Source organism: Ranitomeya variabilis, chromosome 1 (assembly GCF_051348905.1).
Source record: "Ranitomeya variabilis isolate aRanVar5 chromosome 1, aRanVar5.hap1, whole genome shotgun sequence".
Lineage (NCBI taxonomy): Eukaryota > Metazoa > Chordata > Amphibia > Anura > Dendrobatidae > Ranitomeya > Ranitomeya variabilis.
In genome coordinates, this window is record NC_135232.1 from 221601923 (window position 1) to 221623056 (window position 21134).

General features: G+C 41.7%; 1 protein-coding gene across 3 annotated transcripts in view; it reads right to left on the reverse strand.

Moving 5' to 3' along the window:
- Positions 1 to 21134, reverse strand: part of CAMKK2 (calcium/calmodulin dependent protein kinase kinase 2) — a 141678-nt gene that overhangs the window by 9450 nt on the left and 111094 nt on the right. For all 3 annotated transcript variants that reach the window (XM_077292934.1, XM_077292938.1, XM_077292941.1), the window contains exons 8-10: positions 18583 to 18604; positions 5383 to 5471; positions 5007 to 5206 (exon numbers count right to left, since the gene is read on the reverse strand). In XM_077292934.1, the coding sequence (XP_077149049.1) occupies positions 5007 to 5206; positions 5383 to 5471; positions 18583 to 18604 (311 nt within the window). The remainder of the gene's footprint in view (positions 1 to 5006; positions 5207 to 5382; positions 5472 to 18582; positions 18605 to 21134) is intronic.

Sequence of the window (21134 nt, forward strand, 5' to 3'; positions counted from 1 at the left end):
AGATCAGGAGACAGGTCTCTCTCATCTTTATAAATGGGGTAACTTGCACAATTGGTGGCTGACCAAATACTTTTTTACCCCACTGTATAACATTATAAATTAATTTCTTAAGAGCTACACTGCAGCTATGAGGCAGACAGGTAAGACTGGTTTAACTATTCTATTACCTGTATGCCCATAGTAATAGATCAAAATCGTCCAGAGGGGGACAGGATCCCTTTATGAAATATCCATCCAGGAGGAGAAAGAAGTGGAATTCTCTGATAAGATCTATTACACACTTGATTATTTTCATGTGTTTTACTGATTTATGAAATATAAATTTAAAAAATAAATTTATAAATTGCAAACTGCGCTGTAGTGCACAAGGTCTTACAGTATAACAATAGTGTGACAATGTGTAACTTACAAGAGATGCTTTTCTTGTCAATAAAAATGGTTGTCAAAGATTCAAAACGATGTGTCCTCTGGATATGATTGAGAAAATATAAAGCTTTCAGGGGTACCGGATACAAAAGGACTGTGGATCATCCATTGGTAAAGATTAAGCAGCGTCTCTGTGCGAGTCAAAGTCTCCCTGCAGCACTCCGGGCAGTAGCGCTGCCCTCAGCCGAATGCCTTGTGAGCAATCTGCCCTAACATGATGTGACGTCACCCGCTACAGAAGGTCGGTGGAACAGAAAGGAGCACGCTGATCACTAAAGACACTTAATATTTACACGTGGAAGACGTAACATTACCGAAGGATGATCCACCGTGATTTAATATCCGGCACCCCTGAAAGCTTCATATTTATATAATAAATTAATCAAGCAGAGATTAACAGGTATCCTGCCGCTCATTGCAGCAGCAGTGCACTTAACAAGTGGGAGAGCAAATATTAATTAACTGTTTAAATTTAAACAATATTGACTCTTTCAAACTTGGCATCATATTAAAGCCCAGCATCTTGGCTTTAAAAAGCGAATTCCATAATCAAAGCCGTACAGTGTACATCATGTCTTTGATTGAACAGATGAGAGTTTTGCTGAGTGGTTTGCCTGTATAGAAGTGGGTTTAAGAGGCAGCTGAAAGTGACGTTATAAAGTAAGTTAACACCCTGTTACGGTCATCTTTTATCCTGTACTTCGAGTGACGCCAAATGGGCGACCTGATAACCTTTTCTGATCAGTGCATAATAACCAGCATCATCTCCTTAGAAGGTCTTAAAATTAGATAAATAAGACCTTAGATGAAGAATAGAACCTGACACACTTAGACCTTGTCAGCATTTAACAAAAACGAGGCCTAAATGCAGAAGCAGCGTGTAAAATATTAAGTGCACCCAATGAATCAATGGCCGGTAGAACCACCTTTTAAGCATCTTTTTCGGCGATGTTGGAAGCGTGCGGTCATGGGACTGCAAGCATGCGATTTGCATACTTTCAGACACATTCTGATTAGACTTGTCCAGTCTTGCTCTATTCACTTGTATTGAGAGAGGTCACGCACAACTAGTTGGCAAGTGACCGCATGAAGCAAATCGCATACCCACCCACTCCCGACAATCCTGGCAGCAAGCCCTGTGAGGAATCACAAGTCTGCAGTCAGAGTGACTGCAGACTTGAGCCCCAAGCCTGGACAACGCATTTAAGGCTATGCCACAGTATTTTAATAGAGTTGAGATCTAGATTACAACTGAGCCATTTTAACACCTTGATGCTTTTCTTTTTCAGCCATTTTAATGTAGATTTCCTGGTGTGCTTGGGGATCATTGCCCATTGGCATTACCCAGTTTTTGACAAACTTGATGTTGAATCATCTAACCAAAAGCTAGGAGTATAGTATATACTTTGGTGTGCAGAGGTGCTCATGGTCGACTCAATGACTGCAAAGTGCCATGGCCATGTGGCTGTAAAACATGCCTAAATTATCACCCCCTCCACTACCGTGCTTGAGAGTTGTTATAAAAGGTTGCGCAAATAAGTTGTGTTTTTAGGTTTTTGAAAACCATGGCACATGGCATTATGGCCAAATGTCTCCACTTTGGTCTCACCTGTCCAAAGCACATTGTTCCACAAGTCTTTTTATTTCTCCAGATACAACTTTGCAAACATCAGTCAGGCTGCCATGTTCTTGTTTAGAGATAAAAAAAAATAAAAAGAGGCTTTCCCTTGACAACTCTTCCAAATAAGTCATGCTTATTCAGTCTTCTTCTAATTGCAGGGTTATGAATAGTGATGACGTGTTATCCGAGCATGCTCGAGTGTTATCCAAGTATCTTGGGCGTGCTTGAATAATATATTTGGAGTCCCCACGGCTGCTAGACAGCCACAACACATTTGGGGATTGCCTATTTGTTAGAGAAGATACTCCGATAACACCCGAGCATGCTCTGATAACACGTTATCCAAGCAAGATCGCTCATCACTACTTATGAACTTAAACCTTTAACATGACAGCTGAGGCCTTTAGAGTCTCAGCTGTAGCTCTTGTCTTTTATTGCAATTTCTCTGGGCATCACACAGTCTGACCTTGAGGGTGAAATTGCTCCTGGGACGATTATCAACTTCTTTAAACGTTTTCAACTTATGAATAATCTTTCTCAATGTAGAATAATGGACTCCAAATGTTTGGAAAAGGCATTACTACCTTTCCCAGTTTGAGGAGCTGCAACAATTGCTTCTCTAAAATCATGTCTTTCCTCCAGGACATTGCATTAACACTAGAGTTGAGTACATTTGTTCAGGTCCCCGCTTATTCGGCACGCTATAGCACCTACCGAATAAGCTGCAAAGGGAACCAGATACATAGAGCGTGTCGGCTGATCGGCCCCGCGGCTGCACGTGTCGCAGCTTTGTCACTGTCACAGCACATACATGGAGAGCCTGTGTGTTGGGCTCTCCATGCATGTGCTGTGACAGTGACACAGCCGCAACACATGCAGCTGGGGTGCTGATCAGCCGGCATGCTCCATGTATCCGGTAAGCGCTAAAGCTTGTCAAATAAGCGGGGACCCAAAGATATTCGCTCAACTCAAATTAACACGCGCCTAAATACTCTACACCAATAAATTGATAACATTTCTGCTTTCACAGATGATTTCGCTTTTGATTGCCAACACCTGGCTGCTACTCACCTTCTCAATTCCTATGGAAGCAGCAACTATGTACTTCATTTTTCACACATTGCTTTTGCTTTTTGGCCTAGTTTTTGTTCAATAAGTTGTAATTTGTCATGTGGCGTTCATCTGATGTTATATTTACCTAATTTTAAGATCGTCTACAGAACCAGATTTTTTTTTTATCACATACATATACATTATACATACAGACAAACAGTTATATGAAAAAGTTTGGGCACCCCTATTAATCTTAAGCTTAATGTTTTATAAAAATAGTTTTTTTTGCAACAGCTATTTCAGTTTCATATATCTAATAACTGTTGGACACAGTAATGTTTCTGCCTTGAAATAAGGTTTATCGTACTAACAGAAAATGTGCAATCTGCATTAAAACAAAATTTGACAGGTGCACAAGTATGGGCACCTCACCAGAAAAGTGACATTAATATTTAGTAGATCCTCCTTTTGCAAAAATAACAGCCTCTAGTCGCTTCCTGTAGCTTTTAATGAGTTCCTGGATGAAGGTATTTTTTATTTATTTTTTATTCCTCTTTACAAAACAATTCCAGTTCAGTTAATTTTGATGGTCGCCGAGCATGGACAGTCCTCTTCAAATGATCCCACAGATGTTCAATGATATTCAGGTCTGGGGACTGGGATGGCCATTCCAGAACAGTGTAATTGTTCCTCTGCATGAATGCCTGAGTAGATTTGGAGCGGTGTTTTGGATCATTGTCTTGCTGAAAGATCCATCCCCTGCGTAACTTCAACTCTGTCACTGATTCATGAACATTATTGTCAAGAATCTGCTGATACTGAGAGGAATCCATGCGTCCCTCAACCTTAACAATAAAAAATGCCGGTGCCGGCATTGGCCACACAGCTCCAAAGCATGATGGAACCTCCACCAAATTTTACTGTGGGTAGCAAGTGTTTTTCTTGGAATGCTGTGTTTTTTTGCCGCCATGCATAACGCCTTTTTGTATGACCAAACAACTCAATCTTGGTTTCATCAGTCCACAGGACCTTCTTCCAAAAAGAAATTGGCTTCTCCAAATGTGCTTTTGAATACCTCAGCCGACTGTTTGTGGCGTGCTTGCAGAAACGGCTTCTTTCGCATCACTCTCCCATACAGCTTCTCCTTGTGCAAAGTGCGTTGTATAGTTGACCGATGCACAGTGACACCATCTGCAGCAAGTTGATGCAGCAGCTCTCTGGAGGTGGTCTGAGGATTGTCCTTGACTGATCTCACCATTCTTCTTCTCTGCCTTTCTGATGTTTTTCTTGGCCTGCCACTTCTGGCCTTAACAAGAACTGCACCTGTGTTCTTCCATTTCCTTACTATGTTCCTCACAGTGGAAATTGACAGGTTAAATCTCTGAGACAGCTTTTTCTATCCTTCCCCTGAACAACTATGTTGAATAATCTTTGTTTTCAGATCATTTGACAGTTGTTTTGAGGAGCCCATGATGCCACACTTCAGAGGAGATTCAAACAGGAGAACAACTTGCAAGTGGCCACTTTAATACCTTTTGTCATGATTGCATACACCTGGCTATGAAGTTCAAAGCTCAATGAGGTTACAAAACCAAAAAATGTGCTTTAGTAAGTCAGTAAAAAGTAGGTAGGAGTATTTAAAACAAGAAAATGATAAGGGTGCCCATACTTATGCACCTGTCAAATTTTGTTTGAATGCAGATTGCACATTTTCTGTTAGTACAATAAACCTCATTTCAAGGCAGAACCATTACTGTGTCCAACAGTTATTAGATATATGAAACTGAAATAGCTGTTGCAAAAAAAAACAATTTTTATAAAACATTAAGCGTAAGATTAATAGGGGTGCCCAAACTTTTTCATATAACTGTATCTCACAATATCATAGTTTATTATCTTGATTTACCTTTCCTGAAAATATTCTGCGAGTTTCAGAGAGGGTCTCGGGAGCCATGAATGCTGGTGTACCCACTGTGTTAGTCAAAAACGCATCTGTTCCCTCAAACTGGTTACTGACTCCAAAGTCAGCAATCTTAATGTGACCATCTTCACCCACTAAGAGATTGGACGGTTTGACATCACGATGTATGATTTTTTGATAATGTACTGCAGGATAAAAATGAAAAACAGAACTATAACAAACATAACTCAGCCATAGCAACATTACATTCGATAATATATATAACAATGATAAGCTCTTCAGAAGTGTGGACATATGGAGAAAGCTCAAGACACCAGTTTCCCTCATCCCCACAGAGTAATAAGAAAACACAAAAACTCACAATATTCAATTCCTTTAATAAGATCCTGGAAGTAAAAGCGTGCCTGGTCTTCTGTTAGTGGCTTGGTAGTGGGTATATCCATTACTGGCCTAAACAACATAAATTACATTTTGCTTACTGCAGTCACTGGTAATGGTGGCAAACGTATAACAGTGTATTACTAGGCTCATCATACGCTTATGATTTACAATTTTTGTCTTTGATCTCTTTAAAAATTTAAAAGGGAACCCATCACGTCCACAACGCTATTAACCTGCAGATATGGGGCTAATCTCCAAGCCCCTACACTTGTGAGTTCATTTGCACAAGAATTCACTGATGGATTACGAGACAATACAGATCTGGATCTGTAATATTAAGGTATGGAAGTAATCATCATTACAGGCACTTTACAGTGATGACGTTACTCTGGGGTCTAAAACCTGCTGCCAGGAATATCTGCACTGCATATGGCTGGACTACAAGATAACAGCATAACTTACAGCACAACTAAAGCTACTAAAACTAACAATGACGTAAGTAATGTCAGAATCTGGTGACCTTACGCTTTCATTTTTGAATCCCTTATTTAAATGAGGTTGGCCACTATGTTCTTTATTTTTATTGTATTTTTTTTACTACTGCCATACAGTGGCATGCATTGGCCACAATTGAAAAACAAACAAACAAACAAAAAAAGCATGGTATACATGTAGGTGGTGGCTCACTGTATATAAAGGACAATCTACTGCAACAGTTCTCAGTTCTCCTCTGTGAATAGAGGACAATGGCTTTGGCTGGCATATGTGAGGGGAGCTTTACGGTCACATAAACTGAATAAGTTCACATAATGAGAAGACAAAGCCCTACACTATACTGTCCTGGTTTATATATCCTATATTCGCCCCGTATCTACAATTGGGACCTCAGTTACCAGTTATTAGTGATCGCTCCATCTAACTGAACCTTCTCCAACCATCTGAGCCTTCTCTATGTCATCGCTTAATGCCAAAAGACGCAGGGATTGAATGACTGTCTGAATGAAGCTTTCTCCAGTTATTCTCCTAAATAAAGCATAATTTCTATTTCCATAAATGTGACCAGCTCTTCTTTGTGATCATCAATTTAATACTGTGATAAGACTAACTTGTGTTGGTCAATGATAGAAAGCCCAACCATATTCTACCACCCCAAAAAAAGTGGTGTACAGCTGCAGACTTTGGTTTAATATTGGTGTTAAGAATGACCCCTGCACGAAGCATTTCAATGCGAAACGCGCGTCGGGTGTGGTGGACGCCTGGACTCTCTCTACCTTTTCTAGTAATGAATGTCTTTTTTTCTATTATATTAGATATGAATCTCAATATGGCTGAGTAACATGTGCTGGACCTCCCATCGGCCTTATACTTGAACACTCCTTCTAATGTTTGTGCCTGAATCATTTTATTATGTACACTTAGGCTTACTTGATGGGCATGTCCCGCTTTACAATATAGGTTTTCTGCCATAATTTGCAGCATTATGCTGGTCTATACTGAGTAAACTGTGCCATTTTGTGAGTTGTTATGTGTTATTCAGCATTCATTACCTGATACATAACACTTGTATTTGGATTTTTTGTTTTTGAATTCTTCCAGGCTTGTCCACCTCTTTTTTTCCTTGTATATGTGGTTCTCACCTGTAATTTGTACTGATTTTTATGACCTTTTTTGGTCTCGTTTTACTGTGCCTTGAAATTAAATATATTTTTTATTATCATTTGCTCTTGTGTGGAGCCTTTTTCTATCTGTAGGTGTTTACTGGTGTTAAGAATAGCGGCAATCTAAAGGTTAAAAGCAACACCTCCTATCTGCAATGTTGTCATGATAACAGTCACCATTATCTAAACAGACCAACTTTGGTGACAGCTGTAATTCGCCTTTGTCAGGATGGTAAAACGTGTTTGCAACCAATGGAAACAGTCTTCCGTGATGATTGCAGTTGGCTTTGAAAGTGTAAACTAAGAGTAAATCACCCAAAGCTGGAATAAAAAAGAAAAAGAAAATCCAGAAATTAACACCTTCTCTGTATTCAAGTGCTGACCAGATAGACAAGCTAATTATGGGCTTATGTGTCCTAATCTAAAGAGTCCAAATGCCATTTCCAGACATACAGACAGTGGATTTAGAAGGAACCTGTCACACTGTGCATACAGTCTGATCTGTGCACAACATGGTGTAGAGAGGGAGAAGCTGAGCAGTATGTTATATAGGTTTATGGGAAAATATTTAGTATAACTTGTATTTTATTTATTGAAATCCCTGGTGTTTATAGACATAAGAGTCCAGTGGGCAGTGCTACTAGTGATTGAAAGCCATCTCTGCGTGCATAGAGGGAAGAATAACAATCATTGAGTAGGACCACCCAATGGACTCATGCAGACAAATACCATTGGGGGGGGGTCACACGACTGTAGATTCTCTCATCTGGGAGAATCGAGCGATTATGCCAACTACAGTCCGATCAAACACTGTTCCATGTTTGTTCAGAATGTCATCATAGCGTGATTCGATACTCTCAGACGAGAGAACCATAGAGCAATGTGAAGGTCACAACTAGTGATGAGCGAGTGTACTCGTTGCTCGGGTTTTCCCGAGCACGCTCGGGTGACCTCCGAGTATTTATGACTGCTCGGAGATTTAGTTTTCATCACGGCAGCTGAATGATTTACAGCTACTAGAAAACTTGAATACATGTGGGGATTCCCTGGCAACCCCCACATGTACTCAGCCTGGCTAATAGCTGTAACTCATTCAGCTGCCACGATGAAAACTAAATCTCCGAACACTAACAAGTACTCAAGAGGTCACCCGAGCAACGAGTACACTCGCTCATCACTAGTCACGACTTATTGGTATTCCGTGACCAAGGGCTCTTTCCCTGCCCTAATGCTAGGGGGCACCCTAGCTCGCCCTCTTCCCCGACTTATAAAGGTGAAGATGCCAGGGCCACGTACCTTGCCATACCTCCTGAATCCACCCTCTGTCTGTACCCTTCCCCCACACAGGGAAGAGGGGAGTAGTAGTGCACTGTAGTACACCAACCAGACTTACAAGGTAATACAAACAGAGGTAATGGAAAATAAAAAACATACACTCACATATAACAGAGGAATGCACCGAGGAGTGAAGGATCGGGTTAAACCAAAGTAGGAGAAGAAAGGGAATTATCACACTGACAAAAACTAGCAACAGTCCAGATAAATCCATCAATCGATTTCTCAGATAACCACCAACACCTATCTTCTCAGCCATGCAGCATTAGCCATCTCTGATGAGGTGTCAATCAGGACCCAGCTTATCTACTATATAATTGTCTAAGGGGTACTTCCGTCTTTCTGTCACGGTTATTCGTTCGCTGATTGGTCTCGGCAGCTGCCTGTCATGGCTGCCGCGACCAATCAGTGACGCGCACAGTCTGGAAGAAAATGGCCGCTCCTTACTCCCCGAACTCACTGCCCGGCGCCCGCATACTCCCCTCCGCTCACACAGGGTTAATGGCAGCGGTAACGGACTGCGTTATGCCGCGGTGTAATGCAGTCCGTTACCGCTGCTATTAACCCTGTGTGACCAACTTTTTACTATTCAGGTTGCCTATGCGGCATGAATAGTAAAACGATCTAATGTTTAAAAATAATAAAACAAAATAAAAAATCGCTATATACTCACCGTCCGGCGGCCCCTCGGATCCACAACCGGACTTTCCCTCTAGCGACGCGGCGGTGTCTGCTCCATGCTGCGATCTCGCGAGATGATGACGTTGCGGTCTCGCGAGACCGCTACGTCATCATCTCGCAGGACCGCAGCATGGATCAGTCACCGGCGCGTCGCAAGCGGGAAAGCCCGGTTCTGAATGCGGAGGCTCCGGAAGGTGAGTATATAGCGATTTATTTTCTTTCTTTTTTTTACCAGGCATGTGATGCCCACACTGCTATTTACTACGTCGGCTGGGCAATATACTCCATGGGCTCTGCTATATACTACATAGGCTGGGCAATATACTCCATGGGCTCTGCTATATATTACATAGGCTGGGCAATATACTCCATGGGCTCTGCTATATACTACGTCGGCTGGGCAATATACTCCATGGGCTCTGCTATATACTACGTCGGCTGGGCAATATACTCCATGGGCTCTGCTATATACTACGTCGGCTGGGCAATATACTCCATGGGCTCTGCTATATACTACATAGGCTGGGCAATATACTCCATGGGCTCTGCTATATACTACATAGGCTGGGCAATATACTCCATGGGCTCTGCTATATACTACATGGCTGGGCAATATACTACATGGGCTGGGCAATATACTCCGTTGGCTGGGCAATATACTACGTGGCTGCCCAATATACTACGTGGGCTGTGCTACTACGCAATATACTACGTGGCTGGGCCATATACTACGTGGGCTGTGCAATATGCTACGTGGGCTGCGCAATGTACTACGTGGGCTGCGCAATGTACTACGTGGGCTGCGCAATGTACTACGTGGGCTGCGCAATGTACTACGTGGGCTGCGCAATGTACTACGTGGGCTGCGCAATGTACTACGTGGGCTGCGCAATGTACTCAGAGGGCTGCGCAATTTACTGAGAGGGCTGCGCAATGTACTGCGTGGGCTGCGCAATGTACTGCGTGCGCTGGCCAATATACTACGTGGACTGTGCAATATAATACATGGGCTGTGCTATACACTACGCATACATATTCTAGAATACCCGATGCGTTAGAATCGGGCCACCATCTAGTATATGGGATAAAAGTGGCTACCAGTGCACAGCTGAGAGCCTTAGCTCAAAGCGCTGTCAACAGAGCAGATTAACCCCTGCACTGCCCTAAGAAATTTACATTTAATAAGAGGGTGTAGTGCTTCTTTTCAGTGCAGGAGTAAAGGTACCTTCACACTAAACGATATCGCTAGCGATCCGTGACGTTGCAGCGTCCTGGATAGCGATATCGTTGAGTTTGACAGGCAGCAGCGATCTGGATCCTGCTGTGATATCGCTGGTCGTTGGTTAAAGTTCAGAACTTTATTTGGTCGTCAGATCGGCGTGTATCGTTGTGTTTGACAGCAAAAGCAACGATACCAGCGATGTTTTACAATGGTAACCAGGGTAAATATCGGGTTACTAAGCGCAGGGCCGCGCTTAGTAACCCGATGTTTACCCTGGTTACCAGTGTAAAATGTAAAAAAACAAACACTACATACTCACCTTCGCGTCCCCCGGCGTCCGCTTCCTGCACTGACTGAGCACCGGCCGTAAAGTGAAAGTACAGCACAGCGGTGACGTCACCGCTCTGCTGTTAGGGCCGGCACTCAGTCAGTGCAGGAAGCGGACGCCGGGGGACGCGAAGGTGAGTATGTACTGTTTGTTTTTTTACATTTTACACTGGTAACCAGGGTAAACATCGGGTTACTAAGCGCGGCCCTGCGCTTAGCAACCCGATGTATACCCTGGTTACCTGGGGACCTCGGCATCGTTGATCGCTGGAGACCCGGTCTGTGTGACAGCTCTCCAGCGACCAAACAGCGACGCTGCAGTGATCGGCATCGTTGTCTGTATCGCTGCAGCGTCGCTTAGTGTGAAGGTACCTTAAGAGAACTCATACGCTGCGGTCCTCTGGCTCCTCTCTGTCGCAGTAAACCCATGACAGTGAAACGGCACTCAGATGTCATCAGAGTGCAGTCTGATGTTTTCAATTCACCCATAGACTTGCATGGGCGTGTGTCTTCAGATCTCAGAGTGAATTTGTTAGTGAAAAAAAAAAAAATTGGTCATCAGCACTAACAAAATTGAATAACATTGATTTATAAGATATCAGTGATTCAACATGCACAGTTTGTTACTTTTGCAATATTTTTAGATATGATGATGCATTGCAACTATCTGTATTCCATACTGTAATTGATAATAACGAATGCAAACGTGTGTATTGTATAGTTTATTCTGGAATTAATAAACGAATTAAAAAAAAAAAAAAAATTGAATAACATTGGTCCAAGTGCTGAAACTTCTCCGACAAAACCGTATATCAATCTGATCAGCTCTTCCTGCTATATAACATGTCTGCCGAATACCTACCGTTTCCAACAAGACAGGTTCCCTTATAATAAGGTAATCTATTAATTATTTGGAGGCTGCAAATATAAGTCCTATTGTCAAAACTACTCCTTACAATCACATGCAATATTGAGGCAGGTTGTTCACGATTTTAAAACCATTTATTAAAAGTAAAGAATATGGTAAAGTTAAAAAAAAAAAAAAAAAAAAAATAACAAAAAACACTCACATGTTAAATCCCTCCCAGTGCATTGCTGTCAGTCTTGCTAACACGGCCACAGTCATGACATGCGGGCAATGTGCACATGGCTGCTATAGCAAATGAATGGCGATGCCAGCATACAAGACTCATTGTTATTGTTGGCCACTCGTAACGGCTTAAAAAGTCTATAAGACCGGTGAACCATTAAACCCTTCATCCAATTTTAATGTGGATACCCTCAAATGAAAGCTGAAAGTCTGAACTTCAACTGCATCTGAATTGTTTTGTTTAAAATTCATTGTGGTAATGTCTATAACCAAAATTAGAAAAATGTTGTCTCTGTCCAAATATATATGGACGTAACTGTATATATATATATGGACGTGTATTATATATTATATATATAACCCTGCCTTTAGTAAATGAAATAGAAAAGGTATGCTGTGACTTTTCTTTCATCTCCGATGATACTGCTGCGGAATTTAACAGGCAACAACGGATCGCTGGTGGTCCAAGCAGAGGAGCACCCTGAAGAATTAACTTATTTTGGTGGGCCATTTCAGCTATATGAATTTCCAAATATACAAAGAATTACATTTATTTTCTGAAACTGAAAAATCTTACTAATAAAGGAAATCTAAAACTGTGCGGAAAAAACAATCATCATAAAGTAAGTAAGGTGCAAATGAAACCTTCAATAGCATGGAATGGTTAAATAAATTAATCTGTTCATATCAATGTATTTTCAGGACGCAACTTTAATTGAGATACTCCATTAATATCAGACCAGTACAGGTCTAAAGTTTTGGTTCTCGCTGACCCATGGTTCAAGGGGCCACAGCACTCGGTCGAGTGCCCAGGCTCATTACTTGTTCCCTATGTACAGCTCCATATTCTTGGTAGTGGCAGTACCATTGAGTAAACCACAGTAACAGGCATAGTCTACACTAAAAGTACAACACTGTACTTGGTTAAAAAAGCAAACATGTAGAAAGGATGTGCATTATGGCCCTTTCAGTGGGTTTGTTAAGGAAAGTGCACAATAGGGCTGCCATCTTTTCGATATTGATGGTTATCGCAAAAATGAGCTACAAATGTTGTAGTGCTGAAAATCTCTTTTAAGTGCCAGTAACTCAAGTGCATCATTTCCTTAGCTCTTCGCCAACAAATACATCCATTGTTAGCTTGACATCATACAAAAATATATGTAGAATGGACTCTTGTGGAAGAGGGATTCGCTCTTAAATTTTTTACTACTGATAATCTGCTTTCGGAAAGGATGTTAAATTGAAAGAATGGGAAACAAATATTCATAAGACTATTTCTTCATAGGTGGCATCGTTGCTGTGACACGTTCTATAGCAGGTGTGCCCAACCTGTGGCTCATGGGCACGAGATTTGTAGATTGCGGCTGTTGGCCAGATTGGTGCATTAGCAACCAGCTATGAAGGGAAGGTCTCCAGTTGGCGACTTTTATGAGTAGCCTTGCACAAAAGAGAAACTTTGGCTGTGCATATACTTGTGGGAGAAAAGGGAGGAGAAATAAATACAGTAAGCTGGAGATGGTACGATACGGTTGGAGGAGAGCATGACAATGGGCACAATGGTGGGGAGAGTGCGTGATACAAGAATACTGAATGAGGGTAAGGTATGAAACTTTGGGTGTAATTATACTTCATACAAGGGAGGGGGCACAAGATCTCTGTGTGTTTTCTGTGGGGAAGCTTTGGCTGTCACCATACCAGTAATGGTGGGTTCTATGCATCTTTGTTAAATAGTATGAAAAACATCCGCGCTCCCTCAATGGGATTAAATGCCTTAAGGCTGCAAGTAGAAAAAACCCCCAAAACACATCCCTATTCAGAGTGTACTCATTAGGTAGACCATAGGCAAAATACATTTTACTGCGCTAGAAGGCCAGTTATAAAACTGTACAATCCTTTCAGCTCTTCGAGTAGATACCAAGGGGCAAGTACCTCACCGCAAAAAATAGATGGAAAAGTGATGAGTTAGTGAGTTATGATCGCTCCTCTCCTAAACCACAGCTAGCAGCACATTATTGAACATACATAAAACAATAGCAGTCAGTACAAGACTTAACTTCAAGGGGTGAATGAACCAACCAGGTTAACAGTCCTGCACTGACTGATATCGTTTTATGCATGTCCAATAACACAGATACAGCATGATATGAAACCAATTTATTTTTGTGGCTTTCCCAAGTTAAACCATAATGTCTTGGTGTCTTCACATGAGCTTTGATGTTAGTATTAGTATAGTTTAATTAAATTAGCGATGTGTGTGAATGTAAACAATTCCTGACCATCTCAATGCCCAACCAATGTGTAACATTAAAGGATGCCCTACCAACTAAATACCCTGCCAATGTATTGAGTGAACAATGCCCAACCATTTCAACTTCCCCCTGCTTATTTTACTTTTGCCATTGGTTATTTTTTCATGAACTCATAACTAGCTCATGGCTGTCCTTCATACATGAATCCAGTTTAGTTTTTTTGTTTTTTCTCAGAATACTCACTATTTCTTCAGACATACATTTTTTTTATCCACTAGAAAATTTGATCAAATTACTCTTTTTTCCAAAAAAATGTTTTTATGGTTTTTGGTGGCCTAACACCTTGCATCGTTTTTGCAAGTTGGAAGCAAAACTGAACTTTGAGATCCTGAAAAAAACTGCAGAAATGCAGCAAGAAAAGGAGCACAAAAGTCAGCAAAAAAAGCATAAAAAAAAGCAACGTCTTAGGCTACTTTCACACTAGCGTCGGGCTCGGCCCGTCACGGTGCGTCGGGCCGAGGTTCCCGACGCTAGCGTTGTCTCCGCCACACAACGGGGGCAGCGGATGCATTTTTCCAGCGCATCCGCTGCCCCATTGTGAGGTGCAGGGAGGTGGGGGCGGAGTTCCGGCCGCGCATGCGTGGTCGGAAAAAGCGGACCGTCGGCAGCAAATAACGTTACATGTAGCGTTTTTTGGTCCCGACGGTCCGCCACAACACGGCGCAACCGTCGCACGACGGTTGCGAGGTGTGTCAATCCATCGCAATACGTCGCTTAATGTAAGTCTATGGGGAAAAAACGCATCCTGCAAGCACTTTTGCAGGATGCGTTTTTTCGGCAAAACGACGCATTGTGGCGGATTGCAGTTAACGCTAGTGTGAAAGTAGCCTGAACCTAGCCTTATTCTGGACTGTGAAAAGTTAACTTGACACTCGGATGTGAAAACGGTAGATATTTCTTTGTGCAGGCAATCCAAAACAGACGTTTCGGTCCTAAAACGGACATTCTTCAGTAACACTGCATAAATATAATATAACATTCTGTAAACAATACTACCAAAGAGGGTTAATAATAATAATCTTTATTTTTATATAGCGCTAACATATTCCGCAGCGCTTTTATTTGGGTCCTTTCTTAGTCTGATTTGGCTCAGTGGCAGTACTTACAGGTGCTTCTCACAAAATTAAAATATAAAAAAGTTGATTTATTTCAGTTCCTCAGTACAAAAACTGAAACTCGTATATTATATAGTCATTACAAACAGAGTGATGTATATCAAGTGTTTATTTCTGTTAATGTTGATGATTATGGCTTAGGCTTCTTTCACACTTCCGTCTTCCAAATCTGCACAGGATCCATCAAGACGTTGAAATGACGGATCCTGTGCAGATTGTGGAAAACGTGTGCACTGGGCCCATCTTTCTGATGGACCCGTCGAGGCTACGTGCACCTGTTGTGTATGCGTCTTTGCAGCTGTTTTCCGCTGTTTGGTTTTAAAAAAATAAATAAATAATAATTAAAAAAAATCGCAGCATTCCCACCTACCGGCGTTCCCGCGCAGCGATGCTCCCGGCAGCTAGCGTTCATAGTACTACATTACGAAATCTCGCGAGAAGTCGCAGTTTCGCAATGTATTACTAGGAAGTAACGCTAGCTGCCGGGAGCATCGGTGACGCTGCGCAGGAACGCCGGTAGGTGAGAATATTGCGATTTTTTTAATTTTTTTTAAATTATTTTTAACATTATATCTTAGGCAGCATCAATAGTAAAAAGAGAAAGAGCGAGAGAGAATTTCCCTGATGGGAAATTCTTCCACGCATGCTCTGTTTGAAAAGGCAGGACCTGTCGCTGGATTCCTGCTTTTCACAGGCAGCGACGCATTGTAGCCAGTGACGGGCAGCGCAGGATGCGTCGCTGACCGATTTCCCGACGTGCAGAAAAAACGTTCCTCTGAACGTTTTCTCTGCCCAACGGACCGTTTTTTTTTATGCAGGAGCCAGTGAAAGACGGATGAAACGGATGGCCATCCATCACAATCCGTCGCTAATACAAAGCTATGGGAAAATGCAAATTTTTTTCTCAAAAAACGACGGATTGTGACGGGAGCTGAAAGAGTCCTTACAGCCAATGAAAACCCAAAAGTTATTATTATCTCAGTAAATTAGAATACTTTATAACACCAGCTTGAAAAAATTATTTTAAAATCCGAAATGTTGGCCTACTGAAATGTATGTTTAGTAAATGCACTTTTTTTTTTTTTTTTTTTAAGGACCGAAACATCCGTTTTGGAATGCCTGCATAAAAACATCGACCGCTATCACATCTGAGTTCCAAGTTTACTTTGCAAATTTAAAGGGATAGGATCCTACTGGGGCACCGAATACTGAAGTGCAGTGCTTTATTTTTCTACATTACTCTGGATTGTGACATTGTGACTATATTTTGAATACAGTAACATGATATTGTGACAATTTAGGGTATGTGCACACGGTGATTATCTGGATGCAGAAATTTCTTCACTCTTTCTGCATCTCTTGGCAAGAAAAACAGAGTGGACAATATGGCTCACCCGCCTGGGCCGTGGGGTACTCGGTACTGGGTCCGGTCTTAAAGGGGATGTCACGGTGGCTGCGACCCAGTCCATGGCCCTGGGCGCCCAATAAAAGGGAATGTCTTTAAAGGGGTTTTGAGAATAAAGTTTGTTCGGGACGCCACCTGTGGTATTCGGTCAGTAGGGACCGACGCTGCTTAAAGGGGTCCTCTGGGGTGATGGTATGGCAGCTAGATGATATAACTTCCCACAGGTGAAGTAGGTCCCCAGGGCTCCCGTGTGTAGATGGAGATGGTGAACTGTGCAGTGAAGAATGAGGACACAGGTTTGCAGTCTTTTACCTGGTTTACTGACGCTTCAGGCAACCACAGTCCAGGGCACCAGATCACAGGACAGGCAGGGTCCGGCCGGCTTGGGAGCAAATCCAGAGTCCCCCTCACCAGGTGGAGATGGAAGCCTTCCTCATAGCGCGGTGGTGTTGTAGTCCCTTACTGCCTATGGCTTCCGATAAGGTCCTCACAGTTCCTCTCTGTCCCCCATATAGGTTAGGACACAAACCCCTTTGACAGGTGAACTGGGCCATTTTACAGGGTCTCTAGGATGACCCGCGCCCTATAATTATCACAGTGTGTCTCCTGGGTGTAAGGCGGACATGTAACTTGCAATTCAGCTGTCCTGCCAATCTCAGCTATGTCCCTTAGAGTCCGACACGGCCTCGGTCTTCCGGCTACCGGAATCTGCGCTAGCCAGGGAGGTAGCCAAATCACTGCTCTGCTCCCCTGGTGTCCTTCTCCTGAGCCTTCTCTCTCCTGCTCTCTTTCAACAAGTTGTTCTTTCCTTCTCAGTTTCCTCTTTCCACCATGAGCTGCAGACCCCCACGTCTGCTCAGCTAGTCTCCTATCGTACCAGCTCCGCCTCAGCTGATGTTCCACGACAAGCTCCCTTCTGGCAATCTCTCTCTCCAAGAGCTATAGTACCTCAGACTACAGCAGTGTTTCCGAAGTCCGGTCCTCAAGAGCCACCAACAGGTCATGTTTTCAGTATTTCCTTAGTATTGCACAGGTGATAATTGCATCACCTTCACAGGCAATAATTCCATCACCTGTGCAATACTAAGGAAATCCTGAAAACATGACCGGTTGGTGGCTCTTGAGGACCGGAGTTGGGGAACACTGGACTGCAGGGTCCCTTCAGACCTTCTGACACTCTAGGTCTGTCTGCTCTCTCCTCTGTCACTCTGACAGGAACTGACTTTCCCTCCAACCAGAATGTATTTATAAGGGAGTTCACCCTAAACCAGGTTTGGAGCTCCCCCTTCTGGCCTGGAGTGTGAACGTGTAGTACGTAAGATTTACCTGGTGAAAGCCATACAATACACATGCTTAGTGACTCGCTTTTAACTTGTATTTTTGTTCAGCAATGATTGCCATTTGTAGCTTATAAAGATGGTTAAAAAAAATATATATATATAGAAACAAAAATACAGGTGCAACACAAGTACAAGCTGAAAAAAGCGAGTGCAAAGTCTCGCAGGTAAAACAAAACCTCAGTATATGTCCAAAAGGATAAATGCAGCACTCCATGTTCCGAAAAGGTTGTTATAGTGGTGACGTTTCGTTCCAAGTGTTGGCTCTTTCCAATTGCCCTGATGCTTTGGCAATAGGGGCAGCAGCGGGCTGGTATTTTGAGGCTGGGAAGGGTCAAGGAAGCTTTGCAGCCTGATAATATCAGCTCTCAGCTTTACGTTTGCTGGTTACAAAAAATGGGGGGCGACCCCCAAGTAGATTTTTTAAATTAATTTATTAGGTTAATACAAAGCTGTATGCTGTACAATAACCTCCACATGCAAGGCACTAAAGGGTTTTATAATATGTCATGGAGTTGTGAAATTATATATCTGACAAATATCTATATGTACAGTGGCTTACAAAAGTATTCACCCCCTTGGCTTTGATCTATAAAAACCTTCTTCTATGTATATACCTACTGTATACAGTTTCTTCAATAAAACTTTATGAAACTAAGCAACATTGGCAAACCAATTAGTTGTTAAGTTCTGTCACTTACCCCCGCTTAACTAATTCAAACACTGAAAAAAAAAAAAAAAAAACATAAAAAGCTGGTGTTAACATATATATCATATAGCATCCAAATCTATATTCCAAGTATGCAGTTTAAGGCTATGAATTCTGAGTGATCAGACAGATTAGTGAATTATTATGAGTAGATGACTTTTGCAATAAAACAAGTGTAGTCTAAGGGTCAACTATACCAGTTTACACCATTTTAGCTATGGATTTTCCATTAAATGTAAAAACTTATTTTTTTTTAAACTTACAGTACTGGATAGAATAAGAATATACTAAATTCTACATTTCGCATCAGTGAAAATATAAACGTTAAAGTTTTATACCAATGAGGCAGCAAATGCACCAAGGTAGGTACGAATTCAACAAGTATGCAGACTCGATTGTTCCTTGACTAGCAGCACCACCATGGGTTTAATTGACGACTGTCCAACACTGCTGATAACGGTGACATGGCAGCGTTAAATCAACATCAATCAAGCCTATGGGAGTGTCAAGGAATAATGTATACAATTTCACTTGCTGCCTCAATCGCAAAACGATTTAAAATATTAAAAGGGAATATGCACACGTCATCTTTTTAATGCGGATTCCACCTGAAAAAAAGCTGCAAAACAGCCAGGAAAAAATAGCATAAATGGACAACAAAGTTAGAATAGCATTGCTGTGCACATGTTCAGTCTTATGTGACTTCTTTTAAGTGCTCCAAGGTTCAGAAACCATAAGCGGGTAAAAGTAGTCACATCCATTCTTCAGGCGGTTTAACTCTATATAATTTAAACTACAGGAGAAAAAAAAAAAAGACGCTAGCAAAACTGCCAGTGCAGGAGCTTAAAGAAAAAAGCTGGCAATCTTTTTCCTGACCTGAAGCTGCTGTGACAAGGAAAACTTTAGCGGCTTTGCTGTTGGAATAAAGACGTAGTGTGAACTTACCTTTAAAAGGGTTTTCTGTGGTAGCACACATGATGAGTCTCCTGTATTTTGAGGGGGGGGGGGGGGGTTGTCACACTGCTACGATTCGGCACTCTGCAGCCAGCCTACATCATGTTCCAAATTATTATGCAAATTGGATTTAAGTGTCATTTATTGTTTTTCTAATAAACTCATGGATGGTATTGTGTCTCAGGGCTCTTTGGAACACTGAAATCAATGTCAAACACCTGTAGTAATTAGCTTGCCAGGTGATCCCAATTAAAGGAAAACTACTTAAGAAGGACGTTCCACATCACATTATTAAGCAAGCCACGTGTTTCAAGCAACATGTGAAAGTAAAGGGATCTCTCTGCTGCATCAAATAGTCCAATGCCTTGGACAAGCTATGAAAACATTAGATATTTCATGAAAACTTAAGCTTGATCATTGCACTCTGAAGAGTTTTGTAGCAGATACAGAGCAGATGTTTTTGTGCAGATAAAGTCATAATGAGGAAGGTTTCTGTCAAATTGATAGAATTAAGAGCAGCTGCTAAAATATCATTACAAATCAGCAAACAGTAGGCATTAGAAGCTACTTGTGCCGTGAACCTCAAATGGTAGGATCCTCCAGAGGCTTACAGTTCTGCATAAACCTACTATTCGGCCACTCCTAAACAATGCTCACAAGCAAACTAATTTTGAAACAGTCTTGTTTACTGATGAGTGCCGTAAAAACCTGGATGGTCCAGATGGATGGAGTAATGGATGGATGTAAGATGGCCACTATGTCGCAACAAGGCTACAATGTCAGCAAGGAGGTGACTGAGTCATGTTTTGGGCCAAAATAATGGTGAGAGAGCTGGTAGCCCTCTTTAAGATCTCTGAAAAGGACTGTGGCAAAGTATTAAGAGATTCTGACTGACTACTTTATTCCCGAGTCATTGGTTGCTATGGGTAATAAAAAAAAAATAAAAGAGAAACTCATGGCATGACCAGTCTTCCCCTGACCTCAACCCTATTGAGAACCATTAGAGTATCCTCAAGCAAAATATCTATGAGGGTGGGAGGCAGTTCACCTCAGGTCAGTAGCTCTGAGAGGCTATTCTGACATCCTGCAAATAAATCCAAACTCTCCAAAAACTCACAAGTTCAATTTATGCAAGAATTGTGAAGGTGATATCAAAGAAGGGGTCCTATATTAACATGTAACGTGGTCTGTTAAGATATTTTTGATTGAAAATGCTTTAGTCCAGTCAAAATACGAAAAAAAAAATACTTTACCCTAAACAATTTCCAAGAAAGCGTTTTATTGTTTTTTTTGGTAGTATTAGGGAAAAACATACTAAAAGTCTACCAAGATAGGGTTACCACAAAGGGTCCAAATGTGACGTCAAAGAATATGGCCGCCAAAGCTGTAAAATTTTAAATGCGACTCACCTTTCAGTTTCTATCATATTTCTTTTACAATTACTACTATTTTTATATTTATTATTTAACGATTTATTTATCTTCTTTTACAGAGCTGAGAATGATGGAAAGTCAAGAAACTTGCCCCTTATGCAGCCATGAAGTAGATGACGGAGAAAGAGTGGTGATTGGTGCGAAAGGAGCTGAAGGG